This window comes from Arachis hypogaea, chromosome 17, assembly GCF_003086295.3.
Source record: "Arachis hypogaea cultivar Tifrunner chromosome 17, arahy.Tifrunner.gnm2.J5K5, whole genome shotgun sequence".
NCBI classification, from domain to species: domain Eukaryota; kingdom Viridiplantae; phylum Streptophyta; class Magnoliopsida; order Fabales; family Fabaceae; genus Arachis; species Arachis hypogaea.
Window position 1 is genome coordinate 61,581,028 of NC_092052.1, and position 18,269 is coordinate 61,599,296.

An 18,269-nucleotide genomic window follows, 5' to 3' on the forward strand; every position below is an offset into this window, starting at 1 on the left:
TTAATAAATAATTAAATTATCTTCAACAAATAATTTTATTAATTTATATAGATAAATTGTGATAAATATAAATATAAATTATGTTAATTTATGTGTATAAATTTTTATAAATATAAATATAATTATTATTGACTAAATATTAATATAAAATGATTATATTTACCGTCGCATTTTTGTTTCTTTTCTTATGAAGTTCTAGCAAATTAATATGATAATTTATAACAGGAGAAATTAACACCAAATGAAAAATCTTATTAATTATAAATAAGAATGAGAATAATTAATACTTGAAATCCGTATGAGATATCAATTATGATACATAGTATTTGATTTAAAAGGAATAAAATTAAATGGCAACCTTTTGTTTGGCCAACATGGTAAAGGAGTCGCAATGACACATTCCAATCCATGGGCAATTGGACAAGCTAGTAGTAGCAGATAGAATCATAGAATTGCTAACCATTAACCAAACAAGCATACACATACACCTTTCCAGGGTTTAACCGTGGTTCAAATCCAGTGGGGTATAGCCGTAACCCGTGTATATCTCGTATAGGAGCCTCAGTCGGTGGAGATTGTTGGTAACCCTAGTTAGTTAAGTAATCACCATCCTCATTCCCTGGCCTCCTCTATAAAAGAAGACCATAGGGGTACCAGTTTTTCTTCGTGCCCTCTTTTCAAGGTGGATTCTCGATAATCCTCCTTCCCTTTTTCCCTTTCTGTCAGTTCTAGGGTTTCAACTTCCATGGCTTCCGCAGAAATTGAGTACCGTTGCTTCGTTGGTGGGCTTGCCTGGGCCACCGACAACGAAGCCCTCGAGAAAGCCTTCTCTTCCTATGGCGAGATCGTCGAATCGAAGGTCCGTTTGTCGCAGGGATCGGATCTCACACGATTCGGATTTGGATTTTCTGATCTGATCTGTGCTCTCTGACTCTCATCTGTTTTCCGTTACTTGATCTATGATACTTGTGTTACTATAATGATTCTTTTATTACTCACACCAATCGGTACGTTCATCTTCATCTTTGTTTCAAAGGCGAAGATCGATCGGTTTTTTCTTCTTTTTTTTTTATCGTTTCTATTCATCTCGTCTGGTGCTGGATTTTTGAATTCGAAGGTGAGCTAGATCTGAAGAATTTGCTTGATTTTCTTGTTCAGGTTATCAATGATCGTGAGACTGGAAGGTCGAGGGGTTTCGGATTTGTAACCTTCGCCACAGAGCAGGCCATGAGGGATGCCATCGAGGGGATGAATGGCCAGAACCTTGATGGACGTAACATCACTGTGAACGAGGCGCAGTCCCGTGGTCGGGGTGGTGGCGGCGGTGGTGGTTACGGTAGTGGTGGCGGCGGTGGTTATGGTGGTGGTGGTTACAACCGTGGAGGAGGAGGAGGAGGTGGTGGATATGGAGGCCGCCGTGAAGGCGGAGGTGGTTACAACCGCGGCGGAGGTGGTGGAGGCTACGGTGGTAACGGTGGTAATGGTGGAGGTGGCTATGGAGGAGGTGGTTACGGTGGTGGGCGGGACCGTGGGTACGGAGACGGTGGATCCCGTTACTCAAAGGGTGGTGGTGCTTCTGATGGAAATTGGAGGAATTAGGATTTCGTTTAGAGATTAGTAGTTTGATGAAAAAGGATGGGTGGTGGTTTTTTATTTGAGTATGCGGGTTCATGGTCTTTAAAATTTGCTGTTGGTTTCTGGTTTGATTCTCTGTTATGGTTCTCGTTGCTCCGTGGTTCTCGTTTTTGACCTCTGAATTTGTGTACTACTGGTTGTTCATAAACAATCCCATCACATATGAATAGTCAGATCAATTATAACCCTGAGAGGTTTTACCGTATTTAGTTTTTCATTTTCATTTTTTTGGTTTATTTTGTACATCAATATTTCATGCTTTCAGGTTTTGGTAACGTTTGATAACAGCTAGCAGCTATTATCTCAGGAAAAAGAATACTGATAATTGAAAGATGAGAACTAAATTATTCGTTATTACTAATAAGTAAAAAATTATTCAATTATAATTATTAAAAAATTATTTCATTATACTTCCGCCGAGGAAATGTTTGAGGTTATGGAGAATTTATTGTTTTTAATAAATTCTTAATTATTAATGTTTAAAAGTATTTTTTAATTATTAATATCTAAAAATATAGATTAAAAATATATTTAAATAATAATAATAAATTAATGATTAAAAATAATAAAAATAATAAATTTTAATAATTTTTTAATAACTTTTAGATAATTTTTAAAATATTTAATTTAAAAATTTGATTTAAAAATAAATGTAAAACTCTTCCGTTACATAAAAATTAAATTTGTTTATAGGTACTCAAATATCGGAAAAATCAATTGCATGGAACTACTCTGCAGCTACATAAATAAAAATAGATTGTAAGTTACGATTTTTTTTTGAATATTTTAATTAAAAATAATCAGTATTTTTTTTATTTTGGTAAAATTTTGAATTTTCACTTACTATTAAAACATATTTGAGTAGTCCCAAAAAAAAAGCATATTTGAATATGTCAAAAATCAGGAGTAAGAAAGAATTTAGGAGTGTCATCCTTTCATATGAAAAACCTAGTAATTAATGTACCATTTCGACATAAAATGGCCAGCTTCTAGAATGATGACGTAAATACGAAACAATGGTAAAAATGACAAATAATTATTGAATTTAATCTCATCTTTCATTTTGAAATTATTTCAATTTTGTCCATATACTTAATAAAAGTGATTTATGGTAGTTCTTAGGATATTAAGTTTATTTGGATAAATTTTTAAGAAAAAGATTTTTTTTTGAGTTAATTTTTTTTAAAAGATCTTATGAAAAAGTAAAAGTAATTTTATGTTTGATATGTCATGTAAAAAGATATTTTTATCTATTAATTATATTTGGGTATAATAAAATAAAAGTATTTTTTGTTTATTTATTACATAAAAAATATCATTTTTTTTAAAAAAATATCTTTTAAAAAAAGATGTAAATTACAGCTTTTCAAAAAAAATTTTTTAGTGTTTCTATTTGTATTATTAGAAATTTGTCAAATACACTAAAAAAATAAAAAAAATATTTTTTTAATCAAAATAATAGCACCCAAACAAGCACATTGTATGATGACAGATTGATGATGTAGTTGGACGAAAGTAACGTTGAAAGTTTTTAAATTTTAATACATTAGTGTCATTATTCTTGTGTCTCATACGAAATCTCTTCTTTTTATTTTCTTTCATGGTGTCACTTTGAGAGGGTTTTCTCTAATGTTCTCACTAAAAACAACAATTTTAGTGAATTTTTTGTCGTATACAGAGTTATCTGGAAAAAAAGCATTACAAGTAACCAAAATACAAAGAAGAAACATAATATTCACTTGTATTGTACTCTATTTTTTATCATTGTTATTTTTTTTATGTTTTGGATTGTTGAAATTCATTTATTCCTTTATATATATATATATATATATATATATATATATTTGTGTTTTGGCTATTAGTTTGAGTTAGGATTTGGTTTATCTGATGTTGTTTGAATTTTTTTTTTTGTTCAGTTTGATGATGTTCACCATTGTTGGAATGTAGTAAAAAAAGAAGTTTTGTATGTATGTTGTTAGACTTAATGACTTAATGTTGGGTTAGAGTTTGGTTTAGTTATTATACATTCTTGGTTGACCATGCCTTACATTGGTTAGATTTTTTTGTTTGTTTGAAGAGTATAATGTTGATTATCAATTGTTGTTTGCAGATGGATGTGATTACTATTGTGTATCACTATAGAGAAACATTTGTGACGAATGTGAATGGTGGTGTATCATACTTCATGGACCATGCTTTCGAGATGTCTGGGCTTAATCTAGACCTACTGGATGTGATCTTCATTACAAACTATTACAAATAATTTAGGTATGATAAGGTGGAAAGTTGTTGGTGGTTAGTTTCCATTTTCTGATAGACCAATGGAGACTGATTTAAGAGAAATCAATACTAATGCCAAACTCCTGGAGATGTGCTTCTATGCTGGAAAAAAAAATAATGGATTGATGCATGTGTACTATGAGCATGGAGTCTCTGTACCAGAGTATTTCAAAGAACTACTATCTAAAAAAGACAAGAAGGTGGTGATTGAAGTCCTTACTCATCCACTCCAACTAAGAATAGGATTAATCTTTAAGGCCATACCCCCTAGGAACAACCTCATCCCCACCTAGATTCCAACCCCCTACTCCACCTATCCTAACTAGCAATTCTATCCATACTCCACCCAACCCAACTAATAATCCGAAACAAGAACCCTTCCAACAACCGATTCAAACCCTATTGCCAAATCTACTCCAAAGTCAGTAACCAACTCACAACTGGTTAGAGTGTCTCAACCCAAAAGTAGCTCAAAGAACAAACCTATGCCTACTCCAAAGGTGGTAAAGAAGAATGGATTATCATCAAAGAAAGACGTGAAAAAGGAGAGAAGAAGAATGAGAAAGATGTTGCCGTGGGACTAGGAGGTTGTGACTGCCAGAGTCACGGTGGCTGGGCTTCGCCAGAAAAGAGCCACACAAATCTGGGTTGCTGAGGATGGGAGCAGAGCTCGAAGGTGAATAGAGATGGAGGAAGAATAAGAAGAAGAAAGGAAAGGAGAGAGAGTGCGACGGTGGTTGCAGTGGTCGCTGGACAGAAATGATGGAAGGGGGTGGGGTTTGGGTGTTGGGTGAGTTGGGCAAGGAAGAAGAGAGAAAAGGGAATGGGGGTATATGGCGCAATAGGGTTTCTATTTGAATTCATGTCCTATTCGATGAGTGTGCTATGTGCGTACGCACACAGGCCCATACATACTCACACTAGGGGCAAAATGCAAAACATGATTTAAAAATACCTTTTAAAAAATACACAAAAATGGCATCTCTCCTACGCCAACAGCAGCGATGCTATTAGGGGCAACACAAACACATTCAACAGTCACAAACGGCTATAGTCCCTCAATACTCCAGAAACACGGTCCAAACAACAAAATTGTTCAAAAATTATTTCAAAAAATGTTTCGTGACAGATAAATGGAAATAAAAAACTCCCATCATCAATAAACATTCCTAATTATTTTCAAATACCATTCAAAATAGCCAAGACTACAAATGAAAGCTCATAAAAGCACCAACCTTAATAAAATTCGAAGAATGGAAGGGCACGTCAAACAAAAAAGTCACGGACGATCCTCTTCACCAAGAACTCTTTCAAACAAACCAAAATAAAGAAAATCTTGAAGAAAACCAAAAGCAGTTGTGAAACAAACAAAGAAAGGAATTGAGAGAGTCTTTGCAATGAAGGGAGCAAGGGAAGCGTTTCGAAAATGAGAAAAGGAGAAGAGGAAGAGCACGAAGCATTTTATAAAAGAAAAGGGACAAAATAGTCATTTCATGCTCCTCTTTAAAGATGTGCACGGATCCCAAAGAAACTGCCGTGTAACACTTGCCCCTCGTTTAAACAGTCAACGTTCAAAATCTCAAAACACGTCGAGTACCCGACCTCTTGAAGGTGGTGTACCTTACGTCGTAACCAAAGCCATAAAATGCTTGAACCCAACCTCCTGAAAGTTCGGACTCAAGTAGGGGCACTGTTCATACCCTGGCCCCAAACACAAAAGTCAGGCCCAATAAGGATGAAAGGTCCACCTAAGAGGCCCGACCTCTTCAGAGAGGTCGGATACGATGAAAAGGGGCAGCTTATATTTATCTAAGTAAGTAACTGCTTTCCCGAATCTTTCCAACTATCTCTATCTTCCTTGAAAGATAGATCTTAATAAACTCTTAAGATAAAGGGAACAGTTACCCATCAATAAAGGTGGAACTACTTCAACAAAGGTGGTCAAACAACTCTACTATAAATAAAGTATATTCACGTTCTAATCTACTAAAAACCTGTTTAAAGCCATTGCTAACTTAAGCATCGGAGTCTTTTACAGGTATCATCCCACCTCTTTACGAGAAATTCGGACGATGGCACCTCGGCACCAGAATAAGTCGGACGCTGCCTCAAAAGGAGTTTGGACCTCACGTCCGGGCCAGATCAGCGATTTAAGTAACCCTTAGAACAACAACAACAACAACAATAATAATAATAATGCCAATGAACTATAACTCAAATGACATAGTCTCTCCATTTTCACCTAAAAATTTTGAGTTCGAGTTTTATTCTTAAATTTGGAAAATAATAATAATAACAGTAATAATAGTAGTAGTAGTATTAACATTTATCATGCAAGTAAATAAAAAAAATAATAGGGAGACAAAGATAATATTAATAATGCAAGTAACAGTTTTCCAAGAGGATACTATAAATTAAATAGTAATTAATCTAATAAATCAATGGGAATTTAGGGGGTAAGAAAATAAAAATGATTGGACCACCAACATATTTATGGTGCAAGGAATCCAAGCATTGGTTTTATATATCAAAACACTAAGGATATAAATAATAAATTAATATAAGAAATCATAAGGAATACTCGGTAACATCAAAAAATAAATAAATAATGGTGACGAATGCACATTTATCATCCAACACTATAAAATTCTTATTTATTTGTGGAAGTTTTTTAGTGAGAGTTATTAGAACCTCCACAATCTATTTTATTTGTAACCATTTTAAATAATTAGAAAAAACTCCCATTGTTTGATTTCAACCCAATTAATTATAAAAAACCCAACCCAAACAGATATTTACTAAGCCCATACCAAAAATGAAAAAAAAATAAATGAGTTATTCGAGAGAGAGAGAGAGAGAGAGAGAGAGAGAGAGAGAGAGAGAGAGAGAGAGAGAGAAGAGAGAGAGAGAGAGAGAGAGAGAGAGAGAGAGAGAGAGAGAGAGAGAGAGAGAGAGAGAGAGAGAGAGAGAGAGAGAGAGAGAGAGAGAGAGAGAGAGAGAGAGAGAGAGAGAGAGAGAGAGAGAGAGAGAGAGAGAGAGAGAGAGAGAGAGAGAGAGAGAGAGAGAGAGAGTGAAACCCTAAAATCTGGATTCCATCGCCACCGCCACCGCCACCGCCGTTCAATTCCTTGCCGCCATTGCCGCCAAGTCTCCTCCGTCAACGCGTCACCCGCTGGAGTTATGAATGGAGGATGAGGTGATTGTGGAGCCTCTCAATTCGTGGAGCTCTCGCCTTTCGGGATAGTATTTCAGGGACGATTCCATTCAAATCGTTGAGGTAATGCTTACATATTCTGTTTCTGCGTCGTCTTTGACGGCAGCTTCGTCCCCTGGTTCTGAATCTGATTTTGCTCCGGCAGCTTGAAGCACTCAGAGCGCGGAAGGTAAGCGAACTGGAGTCTCTAGAAGCTTCGATTGAAGCTGCATTCGAAGCTATCAGATCTCGTGGAACTAATTCTCATGTCGTTCCAAGTCATTACGGTGAGAATTTGTTCTTGTTTAGTACGGAACTTAAATTTGTTCTTGTTCATGTCACTGAAGCAGATCCTGTTGTTATTGCACTGCTAATTAAAAAAAAGGTCCCACATCTTGCTGAAAACATGGCAATTTTTTTATAATTTTATCATTTTTAGAATCTATATTGTGCTTGATTGCAGGTTGGAGAATTTAAGTGCCTGCTTGGTGTTAAACCAACTCTTAAGAAGGAACTGATAGGTGCACTCATTGTGACTCATCCAAAATCATTGAAATTGCCAAAGGAGTTTGATACAAGGACTCAATGGTCTCAGTGTAGTACCATTGGAACAATTATAGGTCATTTGCTTGATCCTTCTCCATTGTTAAGTTTAATTTATTAATCAAATAGTTTGTTTGAAAGGAGGTGCTGAATCTTTTTCTTTCCCCCCTCATATTCATAATAACATGGATTGGTGAATCAATTTCTGCATTGAAGATCAGGTAATTTTTTCTTTTCTTTTCTACATTTTAACCCTAAACAATATCAAGGTTCAAGAGGTACTTAGATAATCCTTGTGCTGATTGTTCAGGGTCATTGTGGTTCTTGTTGGGCATTTGGTGCTGTAGAGTCATTATCAGATTGATTTTGCATTCATTTTGATGTGGTAAGTAATCTTCTTACTGAGCAACATATTGGTGTGTGTGAATATCAATAAATACATATCTTATTGAGGACATTTAAAGAGGAATTTATGCTCTATATGTATTTTTAACAACAAAACAGTTTCATTGATTTCAGTGAAAAAATGGAAAAATTTAACTCTTAGGTGGGAAAATTTGAATGTCATCATCATGCTTCCCGCCAAACTTTGTTCCTTGATTTTGTTGTTGTTTGGGAAAATTAAGTAATTTGATTTTCCTTGAAGCAGTGGGTGGTGAATCTAGTAGAAGGAGCTACTCTAGTGCCAAGTTACCATTCAATTTCAAATGCTTGCTAGATGAAGTGTTTAGTGGGTGCTCAATCTAGATTGCTTATGGAGGTAATTTGATAAAGTGCCAATTAAACTATATAATATGTATTGCTCAAATTGAATAAATTAAACTATATAAAGTGCCAAACCATTAAGTAATTTGATATGTTACTCCAAATGATGTACCCTTATTAGTTCAACAGCATATTGTGAAAGGAGAGATTATAGACTCCTTATGGAGGTAATTGTTTCCTGTAATGCTTGATCTTGGTTAGTCTTTTGGTTTAAAGTTATGTTTCTGTTTGAGTTTTATCCTTGAAGCGACAACATGCCCTTTTGCTTTCAACAACAATTTTATATACTGGCATTACTTTTATTCTGAAATGTGGAATGTAAGCTTAGCCAGTCTACTTCGGTTTTCACATTAATTGACATCTTGCTCTGTTTATTAGGGGTCAGATGGCTTTATCAGAAGATGAACAAATCAAGAGCCAAGAACAAAGGTTTCTGCTTAATGGTTTGGGAAGTTTCGAAGAAGGCAATGCAATGTACAGATCTGAAGACAACTCTGGGGGATGCTGCCAAACAAATTTGAATGTCATCATCATGCTTCCCTACAACTGTACTAATAGATTTCATATCCAAACCCAAGTGATGACATTTCATTCAATGTCATAAATCCTACTTTGTATCTTGTGCACAAGAAATTTATGGATTTCTTATGATTTATGAATCATGTGCATCCTTTATTGATAAGTCATATTAGCTCTTTCTGAACAATTCTTTTAAGCATATGTCATATAATGATGCCTTCTAGATTGATTATTCAGCTTTGTGAAACCGAAAATTATTATTCACTTCCAACTATCAATTGCTTTAATGAAGAACTTTATTGAATTTATTCACTATTACATACTTTATTAAGGACAAGAGAATATCTTGAATAATACTGCTGATGTAACTAGGATGATGGTTCTAGAGCTTATAACAGGGAGAAAGATGATCTCAACCATGCAATGTCACGATCTTCAGCAGAAGATTTAAAGCGAACAAATGGTAGGTACTTAATTTTCAAAGAAATGTTTAGTTCCATGCTATCATGATCCTTCTGACCATAGCTTTTTAAACTTTGATTTTATTGTTAGCACATGAAGGATATAATTGGGGGACAGACAATGATGATTATGGAAAAGCATTTTAAGATAGTTTGAACTCATCTGCATACCCTCCATATTTTATTTGTTAGCTTTTTAAACTTTGATTTTATTTTTATGCTTTATTGAACTTTATTGAATTTATTCACCATTACATGCTTTATTGACAGACCCAAGTGTCTTGTTTTATATTTCAAAGTATTTTTGTGTTAAATTTTGTTCAAATATGTAATGTTTTAATTTCCTTCTAAATTTTTAATGTCTTAATTAAAGATTTCTTTTAAATGATAATTGATTAGTAGTATAATAATATAATTCTAGTATTCAGATTAATTGTTTAAGAATAATATTGACATATTTATGGAGGTTGAAACCCCACATGAATGTTTCTTTTTTTTTTAATTGGAAATTTTTTTATGGGAGTTCTAAACCGCCACAATAATTAACCAAGAATTGCCACAAAACGCTAGCACAGAACCCCCACAAAAGGAATAAAAAACCGCCACTGAATGGAATTGTAGGGGTTGTGAAAAACCGCCACAAAGGAGCTCGTGGCACCTCCAATTTTGGGGGGTTTTTGAAACTGCCACGATCCTTTTTGTGGGGATTTGAAACCGCCACAAACAAGAAAAAAAACTGCCACAACTGAGCAAACTCCTTGTAGTGCAAGTAATAGTTTTCCAAGTGGAAACAAAATAATAGGAACACCAACATATTTATGGACCAATCAATGCTTTCATTTATCAATAACATTAAGGATACAAACTAAATCAATAAGGGATTTGTTATTTGTATCCTAAAGACATCGATTAAATATATTATAAAAGAAAATATTTTAATATTATTTATTATAAAAATAATTTTTACACATTTTTAATACATTAAATATATCAAAAATATTAAAATATTTTTTTATGATATGTTTGTTTTGTCGATTTTTAACAAATCGAGAGTGGTTTGATATCTAATAGTTTGGGAATGAAATTTACTCCTCTTTACGAGTACTAGTTTTTTCAAAGTGCATTAAACACCTTTCAAGCAAACAGAAACTTAAGGAAATCTAAAAACATAAATAAAAGACTTTGAAAATAAATTGACTGAATTTGAAATGAATTGCATTGAATTTAAATAAAACACTTCGACTAGATCAAAGGACTTTTGAAATTGAAAATAAAGTACTGAAACGTAAAATTAAACAAGGAAATTAAATGTTGCTTGAAAGATAAATTTGCAAGAAAAGTAAACATTACAACATTTTTAGCCTAAAGTAACCCTTATACAAAGCAACATTTAGCAAAAGTTGCTTTAGATAGGCAAAGACAACATTTTTGAGGAATTGCCTTTGAATAAGACAAAAATAACATAATTTTTAGCCACCCAAAAAAAGAGTTGTCTTTGATATCTAAAGCAACATTTATAAAATATTACAAAATAAAAACTTTAAGACAACATTTTTAGATAAAAATATAACATTTTTTAAGAGTTGTCAAAAAAATTAAACAGATAACATTTATAAAAAATTACCTAAAATTATTTATTATTAAAAATTTTAAAGAGAAACTTTTAATTATATTTCCACCAATTATTTTTCAATAAAAAAATAACTTGAACACAAAAAAACCAAATGTGCTTCAGTAGTTCCACTTCACGCACACAAGAGCCTCCCCTTTCTCCCCTGCAACAACGTAACGCACACACCGTACGCTTTCTCCCATACCTAACCGCGATAATAGGTCAGCAGCATTCAATCGCGGTGCACTCTTCCATGTACGATGACAGCGCGGTGCTCTCCTCGACGGGCGACGGCGCGGTTCTCTCCACAATCCCTAACATAACCACTGCAACAATGCACACACCCTTTCTCACCTTCCTAACGGCGACAACAGCGTTCAATCGCGGTGCACTCCTCCACGTACGGCGAAGGCGCTGTGCTATCCTCGGCGGGCGATGGCGTGTTGCTCTCCACAAGCCCTAACATAGCCACTGCAACAACTCACAAACCCTTTCTCCCCTTCGTAATGGCGACAGCAGCGCTCAATCACGGTGCATTCCTCCACGTACGGCGGTGGCGCAGTACTCTCCTCGACGGGCGCGGTGCTCAATCGTGAGAAACCCCCTCCCCCTTCTCTTCTCCTTCTCGTTCTTACTCTGTTCCTTCGTTTCCAGGTATTTGAGAAAACTGATTTTGATGTTCTCTGAATTAATTCATTAAAGTTTAGTTAGATTTTAATTTTTAGTTAGTAAATTATTTTGCTGTTCTCTAATTTGTTGTTCAGTGATTTGCTATTTTCTGACAAAACTTGAGTTGCTGTTCTCTGAAAATCTAAAATTCATTATTTTAGTGTATGGCTCCTTCCAAACTAATGATTGTGCTTTTGTTTTTAAAGTCAATTGTGCTTTCTAAGATGTCACATCATTTCAACCTCTTGTGTTGTGGTAATAGTACCTCTGTTCTTCATCAAGATTGGTGGTGGTTGATGGTGTAGACTTGTAACTAGGAAGGAAACATGGCCAAACTCAATGTGTCTGAGATCTTTTAAGAGGATTTCATAATGTATCTTAACTAACATAAGCTTGAGCAAGTACTAGGTAATTGTTTTTGTGATGGCCAGAAGTTACTGGTCACAGAGAGACAACATTCTAATTTATTTATTTTTAATGCAATCATAGTTATTACTAGTTAATTTTATTGGATGTAAAACATTAGTACTCTACCTAAGGTCCTTGTTTGATTATCTTATTTCTTGAGTGCTCTCATATATAAATGCATTGAAGGTATGTTCTATAGTGAAGAGATACAGAAGAATGTTTATGGTAAAATATGCATAGCACAATATTTGTTCCTTAATAGCATAACACATTGCTGCAAAATAAGTAACAATTTTTTAGTGAAATCAGATTTTTCATATTTTCTATTTGGAAACCTAATTATTAGAGTAGCTAGTTGATTGTAACAAGGTGGATTAGTTAGTTTTGGACACCTGAAAATATTCCCAGCAACCTTGAGCCCTTCATCTATTTTGAACCCTCCATCTCTCTTGAAAAAAAACTATCTAGGACTACTTATTATAAACACTTAATTTTAAATTATAAACACTTAAATTTGTTTATAAAGGTGATTTATATAATTGATTTATGGCAGTGAAGACCATGATATGTGTGTTCTATTTACTGAAAGTGAAGCATGGACTCGCTCACTTGCATATAAGATTATTGATGAATGGAGACCATGGAACTCCAATGGCCCAATTGCTGGGTATATTATATTATTAATAATTAAATTAATTAATCTAATTTTGCTTCATTCATTATTAGAAGGACACATTAACACATCCTTATCCTCCTTCCTTCAGGAGAATACATGAAATATTGGCCTAATAAACTATCAAATTATCGGTAAAATTTAATAAACTTCTATATTTCACAACTTATCACAGTTACTATACTAACTACTATATGCACCTAAAAATTAATTGGGACCTTATAAATTTATATTTTTTTGTTTGTTTCTATTATTAGTTTGCTTTTATAAATATCTATTGGATAAATTCAAATACTAACATGATAAGATGTAATATGTCAGATTATCAACATTTAACCGAATAAACTAATATATGTCTAATAGCAATAATCAAAACTTAAGTTTTATATTTTTTTAGGATAAAAGTTACCTATATGTATGATAATCTATTTTTAAGTTTAAAATTTTCAATTTTCGATTATTATATGATTTTATTCTTTTTAACAAACATACTTGATTATTGTAAGAATGTCCCAAAGATTTTCTCAAACAACACTTCTTTTATTGTGTCATATTTTATTTGGGTACTTTAGAATAAAAGTTTTAGTATCTTTCTGTCTTTGATGTGGTCAATTTAATTACTTTGAATATGATAAAGGTGATTTTATAATAACGTATAAAGTTTTAGTGTATTAAGTGTTTGTAGTTTCTGCTAAGTATATTATAGCTTTATCTGTTTTATTATCTGTGTCTTATTATTGGATTCTAGTTAAATATTATTTTGGTAGAGAATTTGCCAGAGGCTCATTCAAAAGATAACCTTCAGCGAATATTCTGGGAAGCTGGAAAGTAAGATTTCTTCCAGTCTTAGTATTGCCGTATTGTTTCAATATTTGTTAAGACTGTAATTTTTGTGGTTCGAATTCTCTTATGTGGACATGTCGTCTTATATACAATATAAGGCAGATTAGCATTTATGATCCATGTTCTGCTGCAGAGTCGACAAAACATAAACAAGTAACATTTTTTAGTAGCAAGGTTTGGAAGTATCTTATATTTACATCTAGACTTAAGTATAAAGAGTTATACCTTTTTTTAGTTGCTCGTGCTAGAACTTCCATTTTGAATGTTTCAGTTATCTTAGAAATGAAATATAGTGTTGCTAGTACTACTTCTATAGGCTCTGAATTTGGTAATCTTTACAAATTTGTGTCTATATTGATTGCTAGTTTGCTATTAATAAATGCATTTTAGCTGTTCTACTTCTGAGAGAATTATTAAGACATAGTGATTGCCTCTGTTTGTTGGATTCTATCCCAGCTGATTTGATTTGGTTTCTACGTCACTGCATAACTTTTATTTGCTAATTGAGACAACTGGCAGTGATGAATCCTCAGGCAAGTGAATTTCTCACCCAATTATTTTGGATAAGCAATATAATTCTTTCTTAATTTTAATAATAATATTGTTGTGTGCCATTTGATGAATTTATATACTTAATATGCATGAATGTTGATGAAGCGCTTTCTCTCTTACAATCTAAGCAATCGTATGCAAATAGTGCACAAGATCTAAATTTGATTCCTCGATATTCTCCTCCATCGACTCATATACCAAATCATGATTAGGTATATGTCTGCTAAATTATTGTAACACAATGGTATACATGTTATTGTTAAGATGATATTTTGACTATATTTTTTTTGTCCATTTAGATTTGACTGCAACTTGCTTATGGTTGGATGAAGTTTTTTGAAGAAATAAAGGCGATTCTTGGCACAATGATGAAGCATAAAGTCTTTTTGGTTTCAAATGAAAAAACTAGTTTCTTTTTCGTTCAAGTTCATCATGAGAAAAATATGTATTTTGTTTATTTATGTTTATTATTTATTTGACTTGGTAACTTATCAAGTATGCTAATTGGCACTTGGAACACCTTTTTATATACATGTAATATATATTATTAGCTTATTCTTCCTATATTGATTAAATAGAATTAAAATATTGTTAGTGTGTGCTATATATCTTTCAAATGTCATATAAATATAACAAAGACAAAAAATATATTGCTTTAGATATAAAAAAAGAGAACTTAAGAAAAACTCAATAAGATGTTACTTTAGGTATTAGAAAAAGACACTGCAAATAAACTTAGATAAGTGTTCTTTTAGGTCTATAAAAAAGGTAATTTAAAAAAATTTGAACAAGTGTTGCCTTAGGTATACAAAAAAACAACTAGAAAAATTTATACAAGTGTTGTTTAGGTATATAAAAAGGCAACTTAAAAAATTCTGGATAAGTGTTATGATGAGTCCATATTTTTCGATATATTTTGGCTTGATTTGAATGGATTCTAGCACATGAACTCACACTTAAGCACTCAAATAGCATACTTTTGTGTTTGATCCCTGATTTGATCTTGAATGTGAAAACATGCATTTTAATGCTTAGATTAGTGATTTTTAATTCCACTTTTATGTCATTCGATGCCGTGATATGGTTTCTGAGTGATTTCAGGCCTTGGAGGCAAGAATGGATGGGCAAAAGTGGGATAAAGCATGTACAAGGGAGAAAACATGAAGAAAACAAGGAAAAGCTGATAAACCCCAATTTTGTGGTTTATCTTGTGCTTATTTTGGGGGATTTTATCAACTTTTCTCACATTTATTCAATGAAATAGCATGGTTTTGCAATTCTCCCTTGATTTGTGCTTAAATGTGAAAACATGCTTTTTAGGCCCTTAAAGTGGTGATTTTAACTCACCTTAATTCCATTCGATGTCTTGATGTATTTGTTGAGTAATTTCAAGTTCGTAAGGCAAGCATTGGATGGAAGAAGTGAGGGGAAAAGCATGCAAAGTGGGAGAACTCATGAAGAAATGAAGGAACCGTAAAGCTGTCAAGCCTGACCTCTTTGCACTCAATCGACCATAACTTGAGCTACAGAGGTCCAAATGAGACGTTTCCAGTTGCGTTGGAAAGCTAACATCCGGGGCTTTAAAATGATAAAAAATTTGTTATATGTTGCTTCGCGTTTAGGGGCGCGTATGCACCGTGTACGCGTGCGCGCCGATGCTGCTCGTGGCCCACTAAAGTGAAACCGCCCCCAGCGATTTCTGAAGTACTTTGGGCCCAATCCAACTCATTTCTAATGCTATTTCATGTAGAATTCAAGCTTGGGCAAGGGGGGAGCAATTGTTTGGTAGTATAGCATCATGTAGGTTAGTTTCTAGAGAGAGAAGTTTCCTCTTCTCTCTAGAATTAGGTTAGGTTAGGTTAATCCATCTTAGATCTAGGTTTTGATTATTGTTTTTATCTTGTTTCCTTTACAATTTCTTGTTCTACTACTCTATTCTTCTTAGTTCTCTTGTCAATTTTACTTTTATGTCTCTTTTATGTTCATGGATGCTCTTGTTGGATTTATTTACATTTGGTGAAATTTAATGATGATGTTTCTTTTATTGATGATTTGAGTTGTTGATTTACTTTTCTTGTAATTGGTAGTTGGTAGATTTATTATTCTTGCACATTTATTATGCTTTGTTTTTATGCCTTCCAAGTGTTTGACAAAATGCTTGGTTGGATGTTAGAGTAGATTTTAGTTCTCTTGGCTTGGAAAGGTAACTTAGGAACTCTTGAGTTACTAATGTCCAAGTGATTGACGATTGGGAGCCATTAAATCTAGATCTCACTAATTGAATTGGTGGAGAACTAGGACTTATGGACTTATATTGATATAGCTCACTTGAATTTCTTCTACTATTAGTTAGGGGTTGACTTAGTGGGATTGATCCTTGCCAATTCTCATGTTGTGGTTAGTGATAAGGATAGAGATCCTTGACCACCAACCTTTGCCAAGACCTAGTTAATTGTTCATTTATTTTCTTGTCATTTATTTTATTGCCCCTTCATCAACCAAAACCCCTTTTACCCCTTCATAGCCAATAATTGATCACTTCATTGCAATTCTTTGTGAGATGACCCAAAGTTTAAATACTTCGGTTAATTCTTATTTGGGGTTTGTTACTCGTGACAACCAAATTTTTGATTGGGAGGATTGTTTGTTGGTATAGAACTATACTTGCAACGAGATTTCAATTGTGAATTTCTATACCGACACGATAATTTTCTTAAATCAAAAGCACACACAATGAAGTGTGCGTGCGCACAGCCATGCGTGCGCGCGCACAAACGAGAATTTCCATGTGTGCGTACTCACGCACCTGTGGGTACGCACATGTCAACATTTAGCTAAGTGTGCGGACACACGCATCTGTGCATCCGCACAGGTCCCAACACGTGATTTCGTTAATGATGCACGTGCTTCTCGAATTCTGAGGCGTTTTGGGCCATTTTGGAAGGCTTGGATGCTGATTTTGAAGTGCTATATGAGGGGAGAATCAACACATATCAAGACATTAGCTTACATTAGGTTTTAGTTTTAATTTTTCTTAGTATTAGGAAGCTTCCATAGGAGTAGGAGTAGTGTAGCATTGCTTTCCTAGGGTTTATCAATCTCCATTGTAGCATTTTATAGCAAGCTTTGATTTTTGAATTTACTTCTTCAATTGTAAGTACTCTCAATTTCCTCTTTAATTAAAGCACTTTTACTCTCATTTTGTTTGGTTCAAGTTACTTTGTTCATATTGCAATTTTGTGTTTCTTGAAGTTTTGATTGATGGATTTATGTTTCATGCTTCTTTATGTTTTTTTTTTTTTTTTTTTTTTTTTTTTTTTTTTTTTTTTTTTTATGCATAGTTTGTATTCTCTATTTGTAGATTTTACTCTCATTCCTTTGCTAGTTGTGTTTTGAGTTTCTTATGGATTTAATGTTTCATTTTTATGTTTGATTTTTTATGTTTGGTTTTGTTGATAGTTGGTTATACCTTTCCGTTTTACTTTGTAATTCTTCACGTTTTACTTTTATGCATACAAGGTGTTTGTGAAAATGTCAACTCTAGATTTTGAGTAGATTTTTCCACCTTGGCTAGTGGTTTGAGTTCCTAGGATACTAGAGTCATAATGTCCGACATTTAGTGGTAATTCTTGGGTAGTTAGTTGACTCTTGTTTCCATTGACGCTAGCCTTTTATCGACTACTTTGGTAACTTGGTTAGGACTTATGGATTAAGGTCAATTATGCTTGCTTAACTTGCTCCTCGATGGGTGGGGTTGACTAGGCGAGATTGACTCATCATAATTACTATAGTTGTGGTTATGGCGATGATAGGGCTCCTTAGATTCTCATTCCCAAGTCAAGGCTCTTTTATTGCATTTATAGAATTTTCGCTAGTTTTAACCTCACCGTCTCTTTACTTGCATTAATTACAATTTTGATCATTGCTTAGTTCTTTTAATCTTTAGTTCTTTGATTGCAAAACCCCCTTTTTCCCCTCTTAACGACCGAAAGCATAACATTTCATTTGCATTCCTAGGGAGAATGACCCGGGAGCTAAATACTCTCGGTTTATATTTTGTATTGGATTTAATATTTGATAGTAGGAATTCATTGTTGGCCTAGACTATACTTTCAA

General features: G+C 33.7%; 1 protein-coding gene, 1 long non-coding RNA gene and 1 other non-coding gene across 5 annotated transcripts; all 3 read left to right on the plus strand.

Annotated features, from left to right (window-relative positions):
• Positions 1 to 240: 240 nt before the first annotated feature.
• On the plus strand, positions 241 to 1,840 carry LOC112764214 (uncharacterized). The gene is made up of 2 exons (XM_025809766.2): positions 241 to 859; positions 1,159 to 1,840. The coding sequence occupies exons 1-2, from the start codon at positions 746 to 748 to the stop codon at positions 1,597 to 1,599; spliced, it is 555 nt and encodes a 184-aa protein (XP_025665551.1). The 5' UTR covers positions 241 to 745; the 3' UTR covers positions 1,600 to 1,840.
• A 4,953-nt stretch (positions 1,841 to 6,793) lies between these two features.
• LOC112767222 (uncharacterized) lies at positions 6,794 to 9,098 on the plus strand. Of its 2 annotated transcripts, none has more exons than XR_003184780.3 (6): positions 6,794 to 7,192; positions 7,275 to 7,395; positions 7,572 to 7,872; positions 7,962 to 8,036; positions 8,301 to 8,411; positions 8,795 to 9,098. It is a non-coding gene; the product is annotated as an uncharacterized protein (transcript). The 2 variants fall into 2 exon arrangements; XR_011875275.1 differs by having other exon boundaries at positions 6,868 to 7,192; positions 7,572 to 7,728.
• Positions 9,099 to 11,112: 2,014 nt separating this feature from the next.
• LOC112765915 (uncharacterized) lies at positions 11,113 to 14,717 on the plus strand. 2 transcript variants are annotated; one of them, XR_011875277.1, is made up of 4 exons: positions 11,113 to 11,662; positions 14,058 to 14,134; positions 14,259 to 14,365; positions 14,453 to 14,717. It is a non-coding gene; the product is annotated as an uncharacterized lncRNA (long non-coding RNA). The 2 variants fall into 2 exon arrangements; XR_011875276.1 differs by lacking the exon at positions 11,113 to 11,662 and having other exon boundaries at positions 13,993 to 14,134.
• The last annotated feature ends 3,552 nt before the right edge of the window (positions 14,718 to 18,269 follow it).

What these genes read in the sequence shown, in the direction of transcription:
- LOC112764214 (XM_025809766.2), top strand. Translation starts at nt 746, where the DNA reads ATGGCTTCCGCAGAAATTGAGTACCGTTGCTTCGTTGGTGGGCTTGCC. An exon ending in GCGAGATCGTCGAATCGAAG is followed by an intron (nt 860 to 1,158) that starts GTCCGTTTGTCG and finishes TTTCTTGTTCAG; the next exon opens with GTTATCAATGATCGTGAGAC.